The sequence below is a fragment of the Cyprinodon tularosa genome, unplaced genomic scaffold, assembly GCF_016077235.1.
Source record: "Cyprinodon tularosa strain WSP-4 unplaced genomic scaffold, ASM1607723v1 ctg409, whole genome shotgun sequence".
Taxonomy (NCBI): domain Eukaryota; kingdom Metazoa; phylum Chordata; class Actinopteri; order Cyprinodontiformes; family Cyprinodontidae; genus Cyprinodon; species Cyprinodon tularosa.
In genome coordinates, this window is record NW_024039129.1 from 98,284 (window position 1) to 120,427 (window position 22,144).

Consider the following 22,144-nt stretch of genomic DNA (forward strand, 5'->3'; position numbering starts at 1 on the left):
GTGTGACAGCGGAGATATTTTTAAGCTTGGTTTGCAACTCCAAATTGTGTTAAAGTGGTGGATGTTCTATTTTTAAAATGTATTAAGGAACCAAGCTTAAGAGTATTCATGTAATTTTATGATTGGATGACAAAGGTGGACTTGGCCTATATTTTTTTTTTCTCCAAATCTTTGAATCTCTGTTAGTGTAATGCAGTTTTGCAGCTATATTTACTAGTAAGAGACATATCTAACTTATAGCTACTAGTCGAAGCATCATAAATTATGAGGTTTTGTATAAGAAATAAAAATTGTAGGCCATTCACTTCAATATTTAAAAGCAAACAATTAATGAACCTCTTAAAGTTAAATTATTTGCAAAATCCCTTTTGTAACTTTTTTTTTTGTCTGAGTGTCCTGACAAATGCATGAGATTTCCCAAAATGATGAAAATGGCAAAGTCTCAAAATCGGATCTACCTGTGCTCCTTATGCTCCAGAAGCTGGCAGTCCCGACATGTTAACGTGTCACATGTTTCGCAGAAAAGTTTCAGAGGTTCTTGTTTATGGATGGGACAGAAAACAAGCCTCTGTCCTGCCGTGTTTCCCGACTCTGTGGAAACACAGGAGGAAAGAAATCAAACACACTTTAAAATATTTACAAGACAACAAAACCTGATTAAACACAATCTATACTGACAGTGATACTGAGAAGGTTTTGTCTTCTTTAGTTATTTTGTTTCAGCCTATGATCACAAATGAAATGACCAGGGACAATTCTAAATACACTTATTTAAAAAAATATATTATTTTCCTCTATATTTGTTTATATAATAATTTCTACTGATGAAATAAAAGGAAAATTTTTTAAATGAATTAATTACCATTAAAATAATTAGCATTTTCATTTAAAACGGTTAATGATTTAATGGGTCATTTCAAATTTTAATGGTGTATTCAATTATCGAATAATGCATTAAAAAAACAGTACCATTTAGTTACTTAATAGCTATTAAATTTTGCATTGTTGTGATATAAACACTGCTGGAACACATGATCACAGCCTGATCACGCCCCCTTTCAGAGCAGACCTGTGACCGCGCTTGGCGCATCCCTTTCAGAAAGATGCAGCTGGCTTCAATGACAATGATGTGAGAAGACCCAATCCCCACACGTCACGCCTGTTAGACGAATCAGCTACAGGAGAACTGTGAGGCAGGAAGGACAGCCCTCCAATCAGTGTTGTGCCTGAACGCGTTCATTGAACGAAAGTTCATGAACTCGTTCATATTTTGGGCGAACGTGAACTGAACGTACTGCATTATTGCCTGATGAACGTTATTGTGAACTCGTTCATTCTGGTGTCTGTGAACGGCACGCTCTCTCAGTTCAGCTCCGTTCAATATGTTGCCAGATTTCTATAGAGTCCTCCAGGCGAAACCCCGGCTAAATCAAACCATAAATAGGCCTTAATATGTAGCGGGAAAAACACCCAATCTGGCAACACCAGCTACCAGTGTCGTAGCCTACAGCCGCGTGCGTCATCAAAACAAAATGCAGCGTGGAAGCTACAGCAGCATGGAGGCGACCGTGGAGGCGACAAAGCAGCAGTATGATCACTTAAAACAGGTGTATGACCAGGTGGTCGGTGAGGATGATGGCAACAACTTTGCCCGCCGGCTTTCAGTAAAAAAATCCGCACTTCAGTAACCTTAAATTCCTACCTCAGCCTGGTCCCTCAGTTTGTGTTAGTAAAATGTTCTTGAGCGGAGGTCTTCAACAGGGGATCCGCGACCCCTAGGGGGTCTACGGAGGTACTGCATGAGGGTCTGCATGGTTAGTTGATATTTTTATATTCCCTGCCTGCAATTTTTTCCCCCGCTAATTGAAATGTCTTTAAATACTCATTAACATGAAATCAACACACTGTAGTAAACAGATAAATGGAGACAAAAGATGTCTTTCAGTCATCAATGCACACATTCAGCGACACACAGGAGCTCTTTCAAGCTGGGCACCGTTTCCTTCACAACAACCAGGAATCAGAATCAGAAAAACTTTAATAATCCCAGGGAGAAATTAATTTCTTTACATTACTCCATCTGTAATAGAGTGACTATAGGACACAATTTCATACAATATATATAGTTAGGGGGTCCCCGCTCCGTCTCGCCATCAGTTTGGGGGTCCTTGGTCTGGAAAACATAGAAGACCCCTGTTCTTGAGGGTTTTACTATCAATTCAATTCAATTCAGTTTATTTATATAGCGCCAAATTCACAACACATGTCATGTAACTATCCATGTAACTTGTTTGTTAAACCTGCCTGGTATAATTTTCCAGGATTCCTTTTTAGTATGTATTGAAATGGAATTTCAAATGGAAAAAATCATTAAAATAAAAAAAAAACATTTGCACCTTAAAGACTACTTTCCTGTTTTTCTTTTAATAATTCCTCATAAAAAAGACGATTCAAGCAGGACATTTTTCCTGATGTTTTTGAGAATATACTGTAGGGGTGAAAGCTGCAGCTGCTACTAGTGTGAAGTGAATGGACAGCAACAAAGCGTTAAAGCAACAATGGGGAAATGCTGTCCCCTCAATGCTAATGTAAACCCTGGTTGGATAAGGATTCAAAAATGGATATGAAGATGAAATCTGACGCACAGTTTCAGAGTTACAACTGATAAAATAATTGCTGTCTGTGGTTCTACAGTAGGCTATGGTGTAATTGAGCAATATATGAAAAAAAAAAAAAAGAACTATGAACTAGTTCATTTTTTGGTTTTGAATTATGAACTATGAACTGAACTAGTTCATTTTAAAATGTGTGAACTGAACTTTGAACTAGTTCACGTAGAAAGAGAACTTTCCCAACACTGCCTCCAATGTCATACTGCTTTAAAATCGATGCATGCCTGAGCATCCCTCTTTTCCCTGGGGCTACCAGCCTGAAAGGCGAGAACTACCTTCAACTGAATTCCTTTGAAGTCGGTTCGCGGGCGAACCCAGCCACTCTTCTCCTGCCATTCAGAACTTTTTATTGCAGTGTATAATCGCGATGAAGCGGATGAGAAAACAGAGTTTTCGTCTGGGTTGAACAAAACTATTCTGCAACAACGACGAACTGGAATGAACTCTGCAGTGGGGAGCCAGCGTTGCAGTGTACCATCTACGGATTGTAGTCAGTGGAGTTATCAAACCGATTAAAGCCCATCAAATTTCCTTGTTGTTTGCATCAGACAGATTCAAGTCTCCCAGAGAGCCGACCCAGGTTTGGAAACGGACTGGTTGTGGACTGAATCGGAACCGCTGCCCCCCTCCTCCCATCTAGAGTCGACTTTTTTCCTCCTTTATTCTGATTTGATGCTCAATTAAGGTGCTTAGCTTGGGCAAACGGAGTTAGTTAAGTTTTCCATGCTTTTTATTGAAACTCTTGATTTTTAAAGCCGATGGTTCCTCCAAAAAGAGTTCTAAACGTAACACCGGTTTCATGAGGAGTTCGTGTGAATGGAGGACTGACCACCTGCTATTGGGTTATTTTCTTCAGTTTGTCCTCCCTTTCTCTCTTGTCCCAAAGTTAAAGGAATAGTACACCCAAAACATGATTAGCCTTCATTTTCTACTCACCCCCATGCTGAACAACACTCTGGAGTACTTTTTTGATATCTCAAATGCATCTGGAGATCTGGGAGGCTTCTTGCTGTCTGCTGACATTCAAATAATGGAGGTCCATGGTGCCCGAGGCAGAAAGGTCCATAAAAGTCCAAAAAAAACATGTCAATATTCCTCCATACTGCTCGTCCAATGTATTCCAAGTGTCCTGAGTGGGTAGCGTCCATAATTTACTCGAAACAAAGTCAAAAAAAAATTTTTAGAGCATAAACAGTAGTGTATAGGATTTCCTGAAAGCGCGCGCCTGCGAGTTTATGACGCTACGGAAACCGTGGCAGACCATACCAGATGAAAGTGCGCATTCAGCTCGGCAAAGAACTCATGCTCTTCCTCAACACTGAAGTCCTCAGACATTTTTCTTTCGTTGTTTCTTTCTTTGCACAGGTAAACAGCACATTTCTTCTTCTACGCTTGCATTATCGGCAGAGCAGACGCTGAATGCGCACTTTCATCTGGTTTGGTCTGCCGGCTTCCGTAGCGTCGTGAACGCGCAGGCGCGCACTTTCAGGAAATCCTATACACTACTGTTTATGCTCTAAAAACATTCTAAATGACTTCGTTTCGAGTAAATTTTGGATGCTACCCACTCAGGACACTTGGAATACATTGGACGAGCAGTATGGAGGAATATTGACACGTTTTTTGTGGACTTTTATGGACCTTTCTGCCTCTGGCACCATAGACCTCCATTATTTGAATGTCAGCAGACAGCAAGAAGCCTCCCAGATCTCCAGATGCATTTGAGATATCAAAAAAGTACTCCAGGGTGTTGTTCAGCATAGGGGTGAGTAGAAAATGAAGGCTAATCATGTTTTGGGTGTACTATTCCTTTAAGGTGTTAGAAGGGAGCTGAACCTCTTTGGCGCCACGTGGTTTAGAGGCGGCCATTTTATGAATTTTACAACCCGTTCCAAAAAAAGTAAAAAAAAAAAAAAACAATGTCTATGATGACTAGATGACTGAGAATCTTGACCAGCATACAACCTTTTGTGCTCTTAGCAATGTTAACTCACCTCTTTTGACCATATGTTAAGGGCAGCTGGGTCTACTTTTTTATCCAAACTAACCATCTTGCCGCAAATCTGTATTGTTTAATGCATATGTGACCCATCACCGTTACCAATGGCAAGCTGAATGAAACAACACCGTTTAACTGCATTTATAGCTATTCACATATACCAGCTGCTGTTTTGAAAGGACACTACTGAATGCACTCATACATCTAACTTGGACTTTCTCTAAGAAATTCTTTGAACTGACTCTTAGATCTATTTTTCCCCTTTTCCAAATTATTTTAAATTTTATCTACCTCTTTATTTTCCTGTATTGTGTAGTTCCGTAAAAGTAAAAAAACAACAAAAACAATCCACTGGATTTGGTTTCCAAGGTTTGAAGACGTTTCGCTTCCCGGACAAGGCCTTTTACAGCTTGGAAACATGCAAATGGGAACCGACGAGCGGGTCGTTTGGTTCCATTGTTAGCCTGTAATATCTGAAACCTTTGTATGATTCTGAAGGTCGGTCGTTAAAGGGGGGGAGGTTGTCGTTAAAGGGGGGGGTCGTCTCCTGTAATTCCTGAAACCTGTCTATGATTGTTAAGGGTCGGTCGTTAAGGAGGTATTGTTCACCGGCTGAAGAGAGGAGGTACTTTGTTCCTCTGTGATGGGGTGGGGGGTGTGGTGATATCTGGAAGGGATCATCTCAATAACTGAATTGTAAGTTTTCTTGCTGATAGCCACAGTCTAATTTGCTAAATGGGTGGAGACAATAGGATTTTAGACAGCTGATCTAAAAGTCTGACCTTGTAAGTTTTTAGGAGCTGGAATCTGTATTGTATAGTGTTTGCATAGATGTTAGATTTGCTATAATCCCGGATGATCAAATTTTTAACCAGTAGTAGTTTGCTTTTATTGTGCAGCGAATGATTTATCACTCAGGTCAGACTCATCCTCCTCTTGGTAAAATTTGAATAAACAGAGACAGTTTTCTTGCTGATAGCCACAGCCTAATTTGCTAAATGGGTGGAGACAACAGGATTTTAGACAGCTGCTCTAGAGGTCTAACCTTGGGTGCCAAAAACCAAGAACCCTGGTCAGTAAGTGTGTTACAGTTATAATCATTCAACTGATAACAATTAATTTTGCCCTTGATTTTGAAAGACCTACCATTTGATTACAACTTCCATGTCAAATTAATAATATATTCATAATCTACTGTCAAAATATTACAACGTTAACTCTCCATGCCATGATACATTTATTCATTCTGTCCCCCCAATACATCTTAGAAGCCATGCCTTAATTATCCTAAAAAAAATATACCACCAACTTGGTGTGCAGCCTGATTTGGGAACCCCTGTTCTAAGCCAACATAAAAAACATCTTTTTAAACGGCAACAGAAGACCACCCTTTTTGTTACACTAAGCTCAGCATTGGTGTCAGACGACCACCCAGCAGAAAAAAAAACTATTAATGTTACAAATCTTGATAATTTCATGATGAATGCCGTTTTATCAGCCTAATCTCCTCTCCAACAGCCGCATCAGCACTACGAGTACTGCCCAATAAACACCAACACAAAGACTTTCTGTCTCAGGCTGTGGGAAGCTGTTAAAGAGTCATTATATTGTCTTACCAGCGGCAGCATCCGCATCTTCCTTTGTACGAATTTTGTGGTCCTTGGTAATTTTCACCCTCTGATGGGCCTCGACACACGTTTTACACAGCCATTCGCCACACTCCACACAAAAGCCGACAGTCCCAGCATTGTCTTCACAGCTTGTGCACACCTTAGGACGACCGAAGGAATGACAACACAATTAGCTTGTTTTTAAGAAATCAAAATGAAACTAGCATTACCACACATACTGCAGACTACATGCCATTGCTCTAAAACCCTGTTGACAGCAGGACAGCAATATTACGCATCATGTTTAACAGAGTAATAAATAAGTATTTTTCTACTGATTAATATTTGTTTTTAATATTAATGGATTGATAGTTCATCTTGTAAGACTATCAGAGAATCCCTCATAATTAACATGAATGCTGGCAAACAGAGAGATGCGCAGACAGCCATGCAGTCAGCTTTTGGCTCACCTGTGCAGTTTTTTCATCAGATGTGCTGGTAGCTTCTGTTGTGTCTTTGACAAAGTAGTTGTCAATAATGTCGCTTTGTTTGTAGTCCTGGTGGCAAACCGAACATCTCATAACATTTACTGTAGAGAGAAAAAAAAAGGTTCAAGTTAAGCATCTGATACTCTGATTCAACCATTAGGATTTATGAAATAAATACTCTTTTGAAGCAGACTGAAATCCATATAAACGAATACCTGAGTTAATTAAATCAGTGCTCCTTTAAAGACGAAGATCACCTCTCCAGCCTTTTTTCCAAATCTCCATAGTTTCCTTTCCTTTCCTTTTCCTTCCTGATTTTAATGAAAACTCCTACTGCAGTGAGAAATGCCTGCCTATTCATGGGAGCTAATCGATTTAGCTTCGATTTCCCGAAAAATCCAATCTCACCATCCTTGACGTTTTTATTGGAATATTAAATCATGCAACAAAAAACAATGGCTGCTGCACTTAATCACTTTATTCAACCCCCTTAATGAAATTACATGAATCAGTGGCACAATTACTGGCGCCGAGAGATAATTCGTTAATAATAATTTGTTTTAACTTTGTCTCTTAATTCCAATTAAGTCACAAGATAAACTGTAGGCTTTTTAAATTAAGTTGAGGGAATATTTTACCCCTTATATACCTCATAAACCAATAAATCCCCACCCCCACCAGCGTTTAAAAAAAGCCAGCCATCTGTGGTGGGAACTGGTTCTATCTGGTTTGAACTGGCTTACACTGACTTGAACAGCACACAGCCGGTTCGTGTCAGCTCCAGCTGCATGGGTCCCCATGTGTGGTTAGTAGTGAAAGCAGCTGGACTGGATTCAGGCTTAGGTTCCCCCCCAACCCACCCCCCCCAGGGTGCACATGTGCCAGCCCATATGTAGCTCTGAAATGAAGCTCTCCATCCTTTGCATCATATTCCTAAGTCGTGCACAATTAAAACCCTTTTTCAAACAGTAGCTCAGGGATTCTGAGCTATTGTACATTTATACCAGAAATAATTTATTAAGATTAAATCAGGGAACTGGTTAGCCAAATTGTGTCCCCATTTATAATTGTGCTAGAGGCTACAGCTAGCAGATAAAATCAAGGCTGAAAACTCAAAAGCCAAGATAAGATCCCTTTCATCTTCCAAAGTGACAAAGCTTAGTATCCATGGTTACTTTCAGTTTATTACAACATGAAAACCACAGAGTTTACCAATTTTTTTCCCTTTTTAAACCATATTTAGTAAAGCCTTAAACAACTTAAATAAAAAAAATAAAAACCTATTAAGGTTGACAAAAGCTTTTTCCTCAGCAGAAAGCTTATATAAAAGAAGATTAGTTTCCCTATTAACTCCACATCTCTCAGGATTTCAATAGGAGAACATAAATGAGAATTACTTGTTTTATATGTCAGATTATTTTTCATGGACATCTCCTCACAGATATCCATAGCCAGTAAAAATAAAAAAGATAGTGTAAAGTGTACCAGCTCAAACAGCAGCAATCTCTGATTCCTTCATCTCTAAAAGGTATGAGATAATGTAGTAAATAACCATCCGAATACTTTGAAAATAATCGTGTTTGAGAATATTAAGATCAAGCTAATGACCTGAAATAAAACCTCCCATCCAAGTGTTTAGTAATCATTAATTCTGTTCATGTGTTATTAACCAGATGTTTTAGTTAGTAAAGCACATGGCCTAATGTAACCAATAAGTAGTGAAGTTAAATGTTCTGCACCAGCAGAGTATACAACAATCTCTAATCCATTATGTCAAGTCCTGTTAATAAATGCTTTAAACTGGTTACAGAAAATACACATCACAAATTCAATTATCCAATGGTGAAATGTTATACTAATCATTTTTGGATATTACTTTTAAGAGACTTTGCATCATTGTTATTAAATAAGATTGAGGGCTGCAGAAAATCTAAAAACTTATTTTATATTTGACTAGAACACAACTGTCTCTTACAAAAATAATCCAAAATAAATTCTGCAAAAATCTAAATTGGGATTTAAAAAAATAACCTTTCTGATGGAAAGATATTCTATTAGAAGAATAAGCAATAGATAAGCACAGTAAAACACAACCACACAGCCTATTCATTTTTTTATTGCATACACTATTTACTCCTCATTGTAAGATGTAAAATGGTAAAAGTATTTATCAAATCAAGATATAAGAAATATTTTTTGTTAAATTTGCTTCAAAAGAAAATGAAACCCTGAAACGCACCTCTAAGGTTGCACTTACATTTGTTGAATTGATATACAAGATATTGGTTCATGTTAGTGTTTTGATTCTATTTATTTCAACTCTTTTTGGAAAAAACATCTTTTGGCTGAAATATCAAAAATTAATGGCTGACCTCCTGAAGACTTCAGCTGAACTGCAGCTGACAGACTTGTTGGATGTCTGCCCAGCAACTAACAATCATGCTTTCCAAAAATGCACCAGTCTCAAAGGCAAAGCAGACCATTTGATCCGTGTACATATCTAAAAGAGGTTAGTAACGAGTCAAATTAGTATAAAGCCCACAACATGAAGTAAGATGCACCAAACAGTCATTTCCTGTCCGATATACATTTCTGATTTTCTTTTAGGTCTGATTTCTAAGGAAATTAACAAATCGAGGTCAGAAAACTTGTTGCAGGTTTTTTTGACAGATGAGGTAGCTGTTAAGCAAAACAAAACATGAGAGAAAATAAGTGCAAACAACATTAAAGCATACGATATTAAACGTTTCCTTATGTCTATAATTACAAGGAAATTGTAGAAGAGCTTAGTGTCTAATCAATTTAATAATTGCAGCATTGTTTTTTTTCTTTTTAGCATTTTCTTTGCATGTCATTAAACCACTCCATCTAAAAATTAGCTGATCACTTATTTGTTAATTATATCAATACTATACCTAAACGATAGAAGGGAAAAAAAATAATGAAATTACTGCTAAATGTGATAATAATATACCTGTGAAAAATAAAAATATAAATAGCATTAGCATCTTTCAGCTACTATTTCAAAATAATAAAAAAATTAAAACTGAAACAATTCATCTGATCATAATTAACCGATTATGAAAATGATCGTCAACTAATTTAGTAATCGATCACTGGGGTTTAGAGACTAAAACATGCCTTTAGCTGACAGAGCAACTGACTTAGAGCAGTAATTATACCAAAATTGAAAAAAATATAAACATTTTGCATGTAAGATTAAAAAAAACTGCTTTATTGGAACTCAAATTGAGAAGCTTTGTTTCACCAGGTTTAATTATGTAGAAAATCTTCTTCCAAGGAACCTTTTGTTGTCCGATAATCAACTGATTGAAAAAAATAATCAACAGATTGATCTATTAGCAAAATAATCTTAAATTGCAGCCCTAGAATAAATTAAATCTAGCAAGCGGTAAAAGAAAATCCTATTTCAATCACACCAAGGTTTCATTTGAGAAACTGCTTTTGTCTCAAACCTGTTATTCTGGCATAGAAACAACTTTGCTGTTATCTTGCAATGACTTGACCACATTAACACCTCTAAACCTTCTTAATTGGGATTGAATAACAAGTGTGATCAGCTGAGTGATGGTAGCTTAATGGCTCTGAAGTACTGCAGTGGAGGCAATTTTTTTAAGATATACATACTGAAAAAATGAGAAGCAATAAACCATATATTGGATTACTCTGATTTTCTGCTTTATCATTAATGCCTTTGCAGAACCTACATCTTGCCATGTGATGCCATCGTCTAACCAACTACTTAATGGATCCCAAGTCACTGCAGCACTGCAGGGAGGGAGAAACCCCTGACGTTTGTTATTGTTCATTTTTGTGCAATCAGTTTACATTGAATCTATGATATTATGATGACAACACCTCGGTGTCTTTGACAAACACCCATCGGTCATAGTAAGGTAACTTTTTTAATACAATCAAAGCGTAAAAACAGTAATCTAAACCTGTGGTTAACTTGAATTACTAACATAAAGCACTGTAACCGATTGTTTTGACTGACATGTCATTGCAGAGTCCTTCCATTGGTTATACTTCACAGTGGGCCTGGTTAACAGTTGGATCCCTAAACCAGAAACACTTACCTATATGCGTATCCGTTTGCCCGTGTGGCCCAGGCACCTGAACGCTTATCTGTCTGTCCGGTTGCGGGATGCATTTTAGGCAGAAAGAGTGCAGACAGGGCAAAAGTTTTGGTTCACAGTCTCGAGTCTGAAGACTTTGTTTACACACAGCGCACGTATCCAGTAAACTAATGGGAGTGGGTACCGGGGTGGCCGCCGCCGCTGGGGCAGCTGAAGCCGGAGATGTTTCCGTCGTGTTTCCGCTAGCTGGAGGATCCGCAACGGGTGCCGTTTCAGTTGCTAACGGTTCGGGATTGGCGCTGATGGTCTCAGCCGGGCTAGCAACATTGCTAACGCTACCGTCGGCTTCAGTTAAGATGCTCGCCGCCGCAACAACAGCAGCGGGAGCGGGAGCGGCGGCAGTAGCCTCAGTTGCCCCGCCACTGCTCTCGTGCTCTCCTTCAGTGGTGGCGCTAGGCTCCCCGTTAGCGTCTTTCTGGGACTCGGTTTCTCCATCTTGCTTCGAATCCGCTTCCATAATTACTACCTTATCGCCACTATTTTTGTTTGATTGCTCGTCGGCCATGGCAGTAGGTACTGAATCTGGATTAGCTGGCGGTTCCATATCCTCATCGCCTTTGTTATCCGCCATCTTCCTTCCTCTTACAACCGATTCACGTCCTGCGTAAATTCTCGAACCAGGAGCACGCATGGCTACGTTTGTTGTGACGTCGGATGAGAAGGAAAGCTGGACAAGTGGAGAAAACTCGAGGGAAAACCAAAAAATAACTGATCATCATAAATGTAATTATAGTTATAGTTATAATTATATATAATTATGTAATTAATTATATAGTTATATAGTTTATATATAATTATATAATGTATATACATATATATTATAATGATATAATTATAATTTATATAATTCTATATAAATAATAATATCATATATATATATATATATCATATATATATATATATATATATATATATATATATATATATATATATATATATATATATATATATATATATATATATATATATATATATATAATAGAATCAGACTTATAATATATATAAGTCTGATTCTAACTCTGATATATAATTAATGATATATATATAATTAATTATATTTAATATATATATATATATATATATATATATATATATATATATATATATATATATATATATATATATATAATATTAATTAAGTATATATAGTTATAATTTTAGAAATTATGTTTTATAGTAATTATTAAAATTATATATAAAATATATATAAAATATGTAATATATAAAATTATAGTAATTACATTGAAATTTAATATATGTATATTATATATATAATATATATATATATTATATATAAAATATATATATTTATATATTTTTTATAATTATATTAATTATAGTAACTTATATAGTAAAAAATAAATGATTATAACTGGTGACCTGTCCAGGGTGTACCCCGCCTCTCGCCCATTGACTGCTGGAGATAGGCACCAGCACCCCTTGCGACCCCACTCGGGAAAAGCGTGCTAGAAAATGGATGGATGGATGGTACTTATTTATATTTAAATAGAATAGGTTTTACTGGCAAATTAACTATTAAACCATACATTTATTATCAAGAATATGCCCTATATATTCATATTTCTTTTTTTTTTTTTTTTTTGGAAGCAAAGGAAAATGTAATGAATTTAAATATGCATGAGCATGCTCATACTGCATATAAAGGATTCACAAAGCTCGTTCATAAGGAAAATATGCTTAATAGCAGGTGTGGGTGGCCCAAGATTCGCGCTACATTGCCCAGGATCACTAAAGAGAAGAGACAGGCCCCAGATATCCAACGGCACCCCAGATCACTGGGACATAAGGAGGGCGGGATTAGGGACAGCCGCACCCACTGGAGAAGGGCAGACGATGACCCGACCCCAAAGGGGCCAAACCCGAAGGGGCCCAGTCCCTGGGAGGCCGAACCCAAGAAGCCACAGTGCCACGGTCCCACAGGGTCCCCCAGGGTCCCCCAGTGGGGACCCCATAGGACCAAGAGGCTCAGAGCCAGCAGCCACAAGGAATCAGACAGCGCCAACTGAAGTACCCAACCCCGCACCTAGAGAACCATCAGCATGCCAGCGGACACAGGTACCTCTCATCAGCATGGAGCATGAGAAGGGGAAGGAGACAGGCCCTGTTCATACCTGGGGGCTAGGATGTACCAGTAGGTTGGAGGGAGGCAAAAACTCAACCAACAAGTAGACAAAGGGATATTCCCACAATAATTGAATTATTATTAATACACACCGGAGAAATTCCCCTCTGCATTTGACCCACAGTGCCTTCTTCTCAGGCCTAAGGGCCAATCCTTCTAGTGGGAACCGGCCCACAGACCCAGGGGACATTCCCTGAACCCCTAATTTGGGAAGCGGGCAGGCAGCTTGAGCTCTAAAGAAACAAAAAAAAAGGCTAAGACCCACCCAAGGGAGGGCAGCAGCAGTGTAGCCCAGGTCTAGCCCTAGACACCTGCTTACCCCAACACACCAACAGCGCCGGCCAAAGCCCCTCGACGGCATCCCCCCTTAAACTGTACATCCACTCCCACAAATGCCAGGGCAGGTTGCCAACTTGCAGATGCAAATCCCCCCACTCCCAGGCCCCTGCCAGCTGTTTCTGGCCCCCAACTCCATATGTTCCTCTCATACCCATGGTTGCCTGGCAAACGCAACACAGGCAGTCCACCCCTCTAGGCCAAGTATGACATGCCAGCCACCTGAACCCAGCCTCCAGATACCCCCTAGCGTCCCCCCACCTGACTGAAGGCACAGGCCGCACACAGTGCCAGGGCAGGCAGCCAGGCAGACCCACACCCCAAGCTGAGATGCATCTGGGCATGATGGTTGTATCCCACCTGCCGTACAGGCATGCCTGCCAGCTGGCACCTCCGTAAGGATGATGCCAAACTATCCTACGTCCCAGACATCACCCAATGCTTACAGACGGACAAGACAATAAAGCCACAGGATGGGAACCAAAGGCCAGAGAGCCCAAGGAGAGCCAGAAACCCCAGCCAAGCCATGGCCAACCCCAAGCTCCCAGTCTCACCCCAGGCGGAGTGGAGAGAACAAAAGTGTGAAAGGACCCATGCCAAATTATCCCCCAGATATTTCAAAAAACCAAGCCGGAATAAGACTAGGTGCCTGAAAATGGCTAGTTTTTACATCCTACAGAAAATAATCAGACAAAAAGAGATAAGGTCCCCATAGACATTATTAAAGCAGTTTTTCTTCCACCATAAAAGACAGAAAGGGAGCCCTGCAAACTGACTGAGGTACCTACAAATGTTGAAGAACTTTTAATGAATGCATATCATTTGCTTAAGTGTCTGAAAATGTACAAATTTAGGGAGAAATGTAGGTCAATAAATGTGAATAAATTTAAGATTTGTATTGTTGACTGCGCCAAGGCACTTAAAACCAAACAAGATATAGCTTTAAGAATGGCAATAATAATATATTTACAAGTAGTTGTGTTTGTTTGTATTTTGTATTTACAACAAAAACCATTATCAGACAACAAAAGATGGTCATTGCTTACGACAAAATCTAGTATTGACTAGACACTTTTTTCCATCCAGACCTTATCAAAAAATATCAGCATTTACAGCGATATAACAATTATTCTATATGGATAAATTGTGTGGCATAAAACAATGATTGTACAAACTTTCCAATACAACTTTTGCTGGTAAATCTGTTAAAGGTTTAATAGAGAGACCTAGAATCATAAAGTTACATTTCAGGATAAATTAAGTACCACTCATTATATTGAAAACAGACCTGGAAATATAAAACTATAGACTTTTTGAATTAAGACACAAATTTAACCAATTTATTTTCTGAGAACCATTCATGAAATCAGTCAATAGTTTAAAGTCCTGCATTATTACAGTGTTTTGTAGTATCCGTTTCCTAATGTGGTGTCTTTTTCTGACAAATATAGTAATAATTAAACTGGTTAATTATTTTTAGAGAGAGTAAGCTGGATAATTAAAACTAGACAAGGATTTAATTTTGGTGAAATATATTCCACCAAATATCCGAATGTCGCTTAATAACCATAAATTGAGATTAGATAAATATTTCTCAATCATGTTCCATATATCTTTCTTTTCCCTCCCAACCAGAATTGTATTTGTAACTATACCCAAACATTTGAAAGAAGTTTTTATAGATGTTGTAATTAACAATCAGATGAGTGGAATGTGTAAACAACAAGCGATGCCCTGACATTGTAATATTTATCAAGATTACCAACTTTGTTAATAATTGGCTTTGGTACCTATTAATAGTTAATCACTGCCAAACAAACATACTGTTTAACGATACAGAGCCTTCTGGATTTTGTACAGCCTGCAGGTGCATTACCAAAGAAGGACTAATAACCATAAATTAATGTTCAAAACCAATTTTATTAAATTTATGGATTGTTTTTGTTTTTTTTTTTTTGATCTAGAGGGAGATAGGCCTTGATTTAAGTTTAAAACGCTTGTCTTTACAATGTTCCTGATCTGTGAGACAAAAAGTTGTCAAGACTAACCCAAGGTGCCTAACAGTAAGGTATTAATTGCATAGCTTTAATTTCATAGCTATTTAGAACTTTTGGTTTGACCATATGAGATTTTTGTTTTATATCTTGGAAAAAATGAGAAGTATATCTCAATTCAAGTTAGGATTAACCTTTTTCTAAAACAACTCTGAGGTTTGAAGACCCATGTGGCTGTTTGTTGGAGCAGACAGCGTTATTTGGTAATCATTTGCACAGGGAGAGTAAGGCTTTTTTAAAGGTCATGAACACACAGATCACTGTTTTAGCATCATATCCTGCTCACTTTAATGGTGAATGCAGTACTGATTTAATAAAGATACACATAATTAGAATTCTGTCCTAATATATCCTTTTTTTATATAGAAAAGCTGCTGTCACAAAAAACACGTAAGATAACAGAATCAAAATATGCATAAAATAATGAGAGAGTTATATTGATGTGTTATAGCTGATTATATACAAATTTCATATACATTTGGGAATGATTTTCTCGATAGAGCTGTTCGTCCGCCAGCCCAGTAGGCGGCAGTAAGTATATCCGGCATACCCGGAAGTGTATGCTTTTCTTCCGGGCTACCTTGAAGTTCATTGCCCCGTTTGTTAACGTTAGCGAAAAGGGAATTCTTGAATTGAACAATAAATAAAGACAATTAAAATGGCGGGAACGACTTCGGTAGCAGGTGAAGTTTTTGTTGATGCTTTGCCGTATTTTGACCAGGGATACGATGCTCCAGGTGTCAGAGAAGCGGTGAGTAAAACAGCTGCTTACAGAAGTCTGTTAGCTTAGCATGCTACATGCTTATAACAGGGTACCTAATTGTGCTTTGCAAGCTTGCAATTAACTAAAAACAGAATAAGACGATTGAAATGTTTGATTCGACAAATCCTTGAAAACATTAAATATATATAAAAAAAAAAAAAAACAGTTCTCGCATAGCAAGTTTGTAGCTTGAGGCCATATCGAGTATAAACCGTGTACCTATGGACTTAAATTGAATAATTAGCTAATATATCCTTTAAATCTCGGCTTGTTCTATAATCAGCTTTAGGTACCTGGAGAAGATCAGTGCATCTCCACTGATAACATGTGATTCTAGCTTTAATGTAATAAAGTGAATATTGCTTAAAACAGTAATTTTTAACACCTTTAGGCATGTCCGATTGAGGTCAGCGTGGAAAAGGAAAGACGTGGCTTTCGAAGCTTAATTTTTAAAGCTGATAATACAAAATGGGATTTGATTTTTGGCAAGATGTTCCATAAAAAAAAAATCAGCTGCTTGTTGTCAGTAGTTATTTTTTCTCTTCATGTGTGGCCCTAATACTCCGTCGTAAGTTGGAGAGTTTGGGGTTTGTTTGAGTAGAGATCTATTTTGATGTGGACTGTAAATTGTTTAACAACGGAGACAAAGTTTTTGCCTGTTCAGGATCTACTTTTTTTTTTATTTCAATTCAGTATATTTCTATAGCACCAATTCATAACACATGTCACGTCAAGGCACTTTACAGTTCTCCAGATCATACAGTCAAACTGATTCAAAGTTTTCTGTCTAAGGAAAACCAGCTGATTGTATCGATGTATTGACTCCAATGCAATCCCTCACACTAAGCAGGCTTGTAGTGACAGTGGAGAGGAAAAACTCCCTTTCAACAGGAGGAAACCTTCAGCAGTACCAGGCTCAGTGTGAGTGCTGATTTCTACCAATAAGGCTATTATTAAACTGAGGCACAATCACAAACATACTTTACAATAACAGGATGGTATTAAAAGTTTACTAATGTGTTTAACTTATCCTTTTCAAGTCTACCATTTTACAGAACTAAGAGGTGGAGACTTGGTAGATTTTTGCTGCTAAACAATTATTCACACATGCTGGTGAAGATTTTCAGTCATCCAGGTCATAGTCATTCCAAAAAAAGTATTTAAAAAAAACTAGATTGGCTTTGTTTTTGGTCCACTCTATAAAGCCTCAAAGTCAACGCTATTTCTGACATTTTGAAGTGAAAAAAATTGCTGGCAGACCATCTGGCACTGGCTCTTGTGCCACTTCCACGATATGCGCCTGCTGCCTCTCCATGTCATGGTACATGTTTACTATTAATCCACTTTAACATAGCAGCCTTGCTATTCTCAGTACATGGGTTCCCTATTGAAGTTTCATCAAACATTTGCGCTTCAGACTGAAATAAAAAATGCAAATTCTGTTATCAGAGCTATTCAACATAGGAGAGAAGGAAAGAAAATGTTTTCCTGGTTCTGGATACAGGAGTCATTAACAGTTGACTCTAAAAGCAGCAGTGGGGCTGGTTTTGCTGATTTGGGAGTCAGATCATTCTTGGAATTGAAGGCTTTTGGTTTGTAGTATGGATCTGTTGTTAGCAGAGAGCTGGTCTTTAGGCTGTCTGAGTGCTTAAGTACAGTTCTCTCATCGTGTTTACGCATGTCGCATCTCCTGGACCCGAACAGGTCTCTGTCCTCACTCCTAAATGCCTCCCCTTGTAAACCAGGATTTATCGTCGTTACTCACACTGTTGCTGTTGGTATGTAGCTGTCTTTACTGAAGCTAATCCTAGTCAGTGCAGTCCAAATACACTTCTACATCCTCTACAGCTTCTTTGGTCCACTTCCGGTTTAGATTTTCAACTTCAGTCTATGTGCAGGAAATGTGTCTCTCAAGGTCTAATGCATCAGCAGAGTCTTCAACCAAATGTAGCCCAATGTTAATCAATCATTTAAAATAAATAATACCATCACCTACAAAACTGTGCTGAAAAAGTTATTGTCTTACTTTGGTTGGAATTAATGTAAACAAAAATGCACTCCCTCTGTGATTTGGAAATGTCTTTTATTGTTGCACTTATATTGCAAATGCCATTATTGTTGTTGGGTTTAAATCCAGAGAAATGTGAGTTTAAGAGGACGAAATGATCAAACACAGACAGGGATTTTGCAACGTCTGCCTCTACACAGGGGAGAAGAACTGCTGGTTCACAACCAGCACCTTTTCTCCCAGATCACTTCACAGCAAAGCCTTTTATTAACGGTTTACAACATAATAGGGCGGGTCTTAAACAGAAAACCATGTAATGATTATCTGGCAGGATGCAGGTCATAATGACCATCTGGCTGGATGGAAGTCACACAACAGTGTGACTTCCTACTGGATGCAGGTCATAAAGGTTTATGACCCTCCTGATTGAATCACAGGACAGAAATGTAGCATCTTATTTCTTCAATGTTTCGAATGCCCACACAATAATTTTATAATTATAACTCTAACAATTGTCCAGCCCTACTAAGAGGTGAAGTGAAGGACAGTGATTTTTCCCTCATTGTAACTGTTAATGGGTAGTTTAACCTCTTTAAAGCTTGTGTGTTAGAGATAAATGGGTGGATATAAAGGTCTAAGAATGTTGATGATGGCTGAAAAACAGTTCGTTTAGTCAGAAAACCCTAAAAAAGGAGGAGTATTGTGAGCTTTTATATGTTGATTGAACTGACAAAGGTCAATCTGCTGAGGAATACCAGCTTTAAAAGAAATGTGCTCAAAACACACAGCGCATCAGGACATCAGCTTATTTCTAACTTCTTTCAAATAGCGGATTTTCTTTTCTGCTAAAAATGTACCAGACGTGATTCCTCTGTGTCCTTTTAGGCGGCAGCACTGGTTGAAGAAGAGACCAGAAGGTACCGACCGACAAAGAACTACCTGAGTTACCTGCCAACGCCAGACTTCTCTACTTTTGAGGTAATCAGACCCCTAAAGGAACGTGTTACTGTTTTAGACAATTATCAGAAGAGTAAGACTTTGTTTCAATAAAATAAGAGAGGATCAAGTTCCCCATAGTGTTTGTGCATTTGCAACGAACAGAAAGATACAGATTAGAAGATGAAGAAAAAAAAGGGTTATGCACAAAGTTTCAAATGAGACATGTTTCTCTTTTTTTTTTTTTTTGCTCTGCAGACAGAAATTATGAGGAATGAATTTGAGCGGCTGGCAGCTCGGCAGCCCATGGAGCTCCTGAGCATGAAGAGGTAAAAGCTGCTTTTATATTGACATATTTGGACATAAATGAATCCTGTTAATTATTCTGAAAAGCATATTCTTTAAGAAATATCCAGACAGTCTGATAGATGTGGAGAACTTTTGCTGGACATATTGAAGCAAATATTATCTAGTCAACAGAATATCATGCTGACGAACCTTAGAGTGCGTCACAGCTGGAGGAACTGAACTCCAACCTCACCTCTGGGATCTTGAGTTCTGATCCAGTAACCTTGAGAACCACAATGCAGACAAATCATTAAAAGTAATTATTTTTAAAATGAAGGCCTTAATTGGCATTAAAATCATTAAATGTCATTATTGTATGTGTGTATATATATATATATATATATACATACAATAATCACCTTTAATCATTTTAATGCAAATTAAGGCCTTCATTTAATGCCAATTAAGGCATTTAAAATGCTTTATTTATGAAAAATACGATTGTAAAAACAATTTCGTCAGATAAATTATATTGCAAATTATATCGGAGCTGCTTCCGCTTGATCGTAAAGCCGTATGTTTGCAAAAGCAGGTTGAGGTTGAGAAAAAGCTAAAGAATGGGGAAAATGCTAATTTCAACAAAAGTGGCTGGAAAAGGGGGAATTTGGGACATAGCTGCAGCCTGTCAACGGTAAAGATGACAAAGGATTTCACATTGTTTTATTTATATATATATACGAGAGTCATGGGTAGTGTTGCACCAATACCAGTATCCGGCGGAAAATCAATCCAGCACTAAAATGGTGGTATCGATATCAGCGACTACTAACAAAAAGGGCACGGATACCATTTTTAGAGCCAAAAGTTTATTCAACTATTGTCACCCATTCCAGGTAGGCAATAAAAAGTTCTGCTGGATTCACTTTGTATTAGTCTTTTTCCTGATTCACAAAGGTAGGCAGCAGCTTGACAAAGCCATGATGGCAATTATTTTACATCCAAGTAGTATGCAGTTCTTCTTACATACACACATCAATTTCAAACAGATGGTATCGGTCGATAACGCACAGCCAGGTATCGGTATCAGGGCCAAAAAATTGCATCGGCACAACATTAGTCATGGGTACTTGTTGATCGTATTAAAATTATTTCTAAGAGCATTAAAAAGCATTAAATTGGAGTTAATCATTCCTGTATAAAACCTGTTTTACTTAGCACTGAAACCTTTGTTTTTGAGGTATGAGCTGCCGGCGCCTACATCGGGGCAGAAGAACGACATCACGGCGTGGCAGGAGTGTGTGAACAACTCCATGGCTCAGCTGGAGCACCAGGCGGTCCGCATCGAGAACCTGGAGCTCATGTCGCAATACGGAACCAACGCATGGAAAGTCTACAACAGGTGAGCAGCATCTGCCTTCTGCTTCAGGCGGTGTGGTTTGAACGCAGCTGACTGTGTCTTCCCCTTTTCTCTTCCTCAGTAACTTGGCCTTCATGATTGAGATGGCTCAGAAGGAGCTTCACAAGTTCAGGTGAAGCTGGGTGGATGGTACTTGCTTTGTAAATATAAGTTTAAGTCCTTCTTTAATTAATAATGTGTTGAATTTGCTTTTCATGATAGAAAGCAAATTCAAGATTTGAACTGGCAGCGGAAGAACGACCAGTTAGCAGCTGGAGCCAAACTACGCGAGCTGGAGTCAAAGTATGTCACAGTGTGAAGATGGAAACCAAGCTGGGGTTCTTCTGGGTCCTAACGTCTGCTTGTTTCCATCCATAGTTGGGTGTCGCTGGTCAGTAAGAACTACGAGATCGAGCGGGCCATCGTCCAGCTGGAGAATGAAGTCGGTCAGCTCAGACAGCAGCAGGGGGACGAGAACAAGGAGAACATCAGACAGGACTTCTAGAGAAAGACCGCCCAAGCTCTGGACTCTGATGGCTTCTCAGGAAGATGGACTGCTTTCAGCTCTGGCTATGAAGCCATCTGAGGAAGTCGACCCAAAACCACCAATTTAAACTGACTAAAAACAATAGTGGATTGGTTCTACAGTTTCAGAGAGCTGCTAAAAGAGGCAAGTTTCTTTAAGTGCTTCTGAAACACAGATGGCAGCTTTTACCCTCTTGTTTCATTTAGCATCACTGATCACTTCTGACTGTAGACCTTGGAGGATGCCTTTTTTCCAGCAGGTTTTTTTTTTTTTTTTTTTTATGGGGGAGGAGTGAATTGTTAAACTTCCCCAGCTCTACATCCTGTCAGTTTTTTTATATTATAAATTACATATTTGTAATAAAAAGGAATTTGTTTCATGGTGTTTGTGTCTTGTCATTTTCTGCTCATCTACTGTCCGTTTTCCAGCTCTGGTGGAAGGTTCGCTTCCATTCACCGTGGTTTAGAATAACACCAACTTTAGGGGTTAAATAATTCAGCTGACGGGTTCCTATATCAGATGGAAAAGGTTCAAGGAACCAACACAAACAACACTAAGTGTGGATTTAAAACAGCTTTTCTCTAAATCAAATAACAATAAAACAAAACCTATTAAATGGGCTTTATGGTCCTTCAGAGAGTCTTGTCGGCTTCCAAATAAGATTCTGTCTCTCAGCAGAATTAGTCAAGTTCACCTTAAATGGGTGTTTGGGCATAGGAGAGTCAGATCCAACATGTCACCTTTAGAGGAAAGAAGAGCAACAGA

The 22,144-nt window shown here is 38.4% G+C and overlaps 2 protein-coding genes across 5 annotated transcripts in view; one reads left to right on the forward strand and one right to left on the reverse strand.

The window, feature by feature from the left end:
* Nucleotides 1-11,541, reverse strand: part of trim33 (tripartite motif containing 33) — a 52,350-nt gene extending 40,809 nt beyond the window's left edge. For 3 of the 4 annotated variants that reach the window (XM_038298530.1, XM_038298529.1, XM_038298528.1), the window contains exons 1-4: nucleotides 10,870-11,540; nucleotides 6,752-6,870; nucleotides 6,288-6,441; nucleotides 459-591 (exon numbers count right to left, since the gene is read on the reverse strand). In XM_038298530.1, coding sequence (XP_038154458.1) covers nucleotides 459-591; nucleotides 6,288-6,441; nucleotides 6,752-6,870; nucleotides 10,870-11,500 — 1,037 coding nt within the window. In that variant the 5' untranslated portion in view covers nucleotides 11,501-11,540. Of the gene's footprint in view, nucleotides 1-458; nucleotides 592-6,287; nucleotides 6,442-6,751; nucleotides 6,871-10,869 lie in introns of all 4 variants that reach the window. The other variant, XM_038298527.1, reaches the window with a different exon arrangement.
* Nucleotides 11,542-16,011: 4,470 nt separating this feature from the next.
* On the forward strand, nucleotides 16,012-21,763 carry bcas2 (BCAS2 pre-mRNA processing factor). The gene is made up of 7 exons (XM_038298514.1): nucleotides 16,012-16,213; nucleotides 19,119-19,211; nucleotides 19,428-19,498; nucleotides 20,695-20,856; nucleotides 20,936-20,986; nucleotides 21,076-21,156; nucleotides 21,232-21,763. The coding sequence occupies exons 1-7, from the start codon at nucleotides 16,121-16,123 to the stop codon at nucleotides 21,356-21,358; spliced, it is 678 nt and encodes a 225-aa protein (XP_038154442.1). The 5' UTR covers nucleotides 16,012-16,120; the 3' UTR covers nucleotides 21,359-21,763.
* Nucleotides 21,764-22,144: the final 381 nt, after the last annotated feature.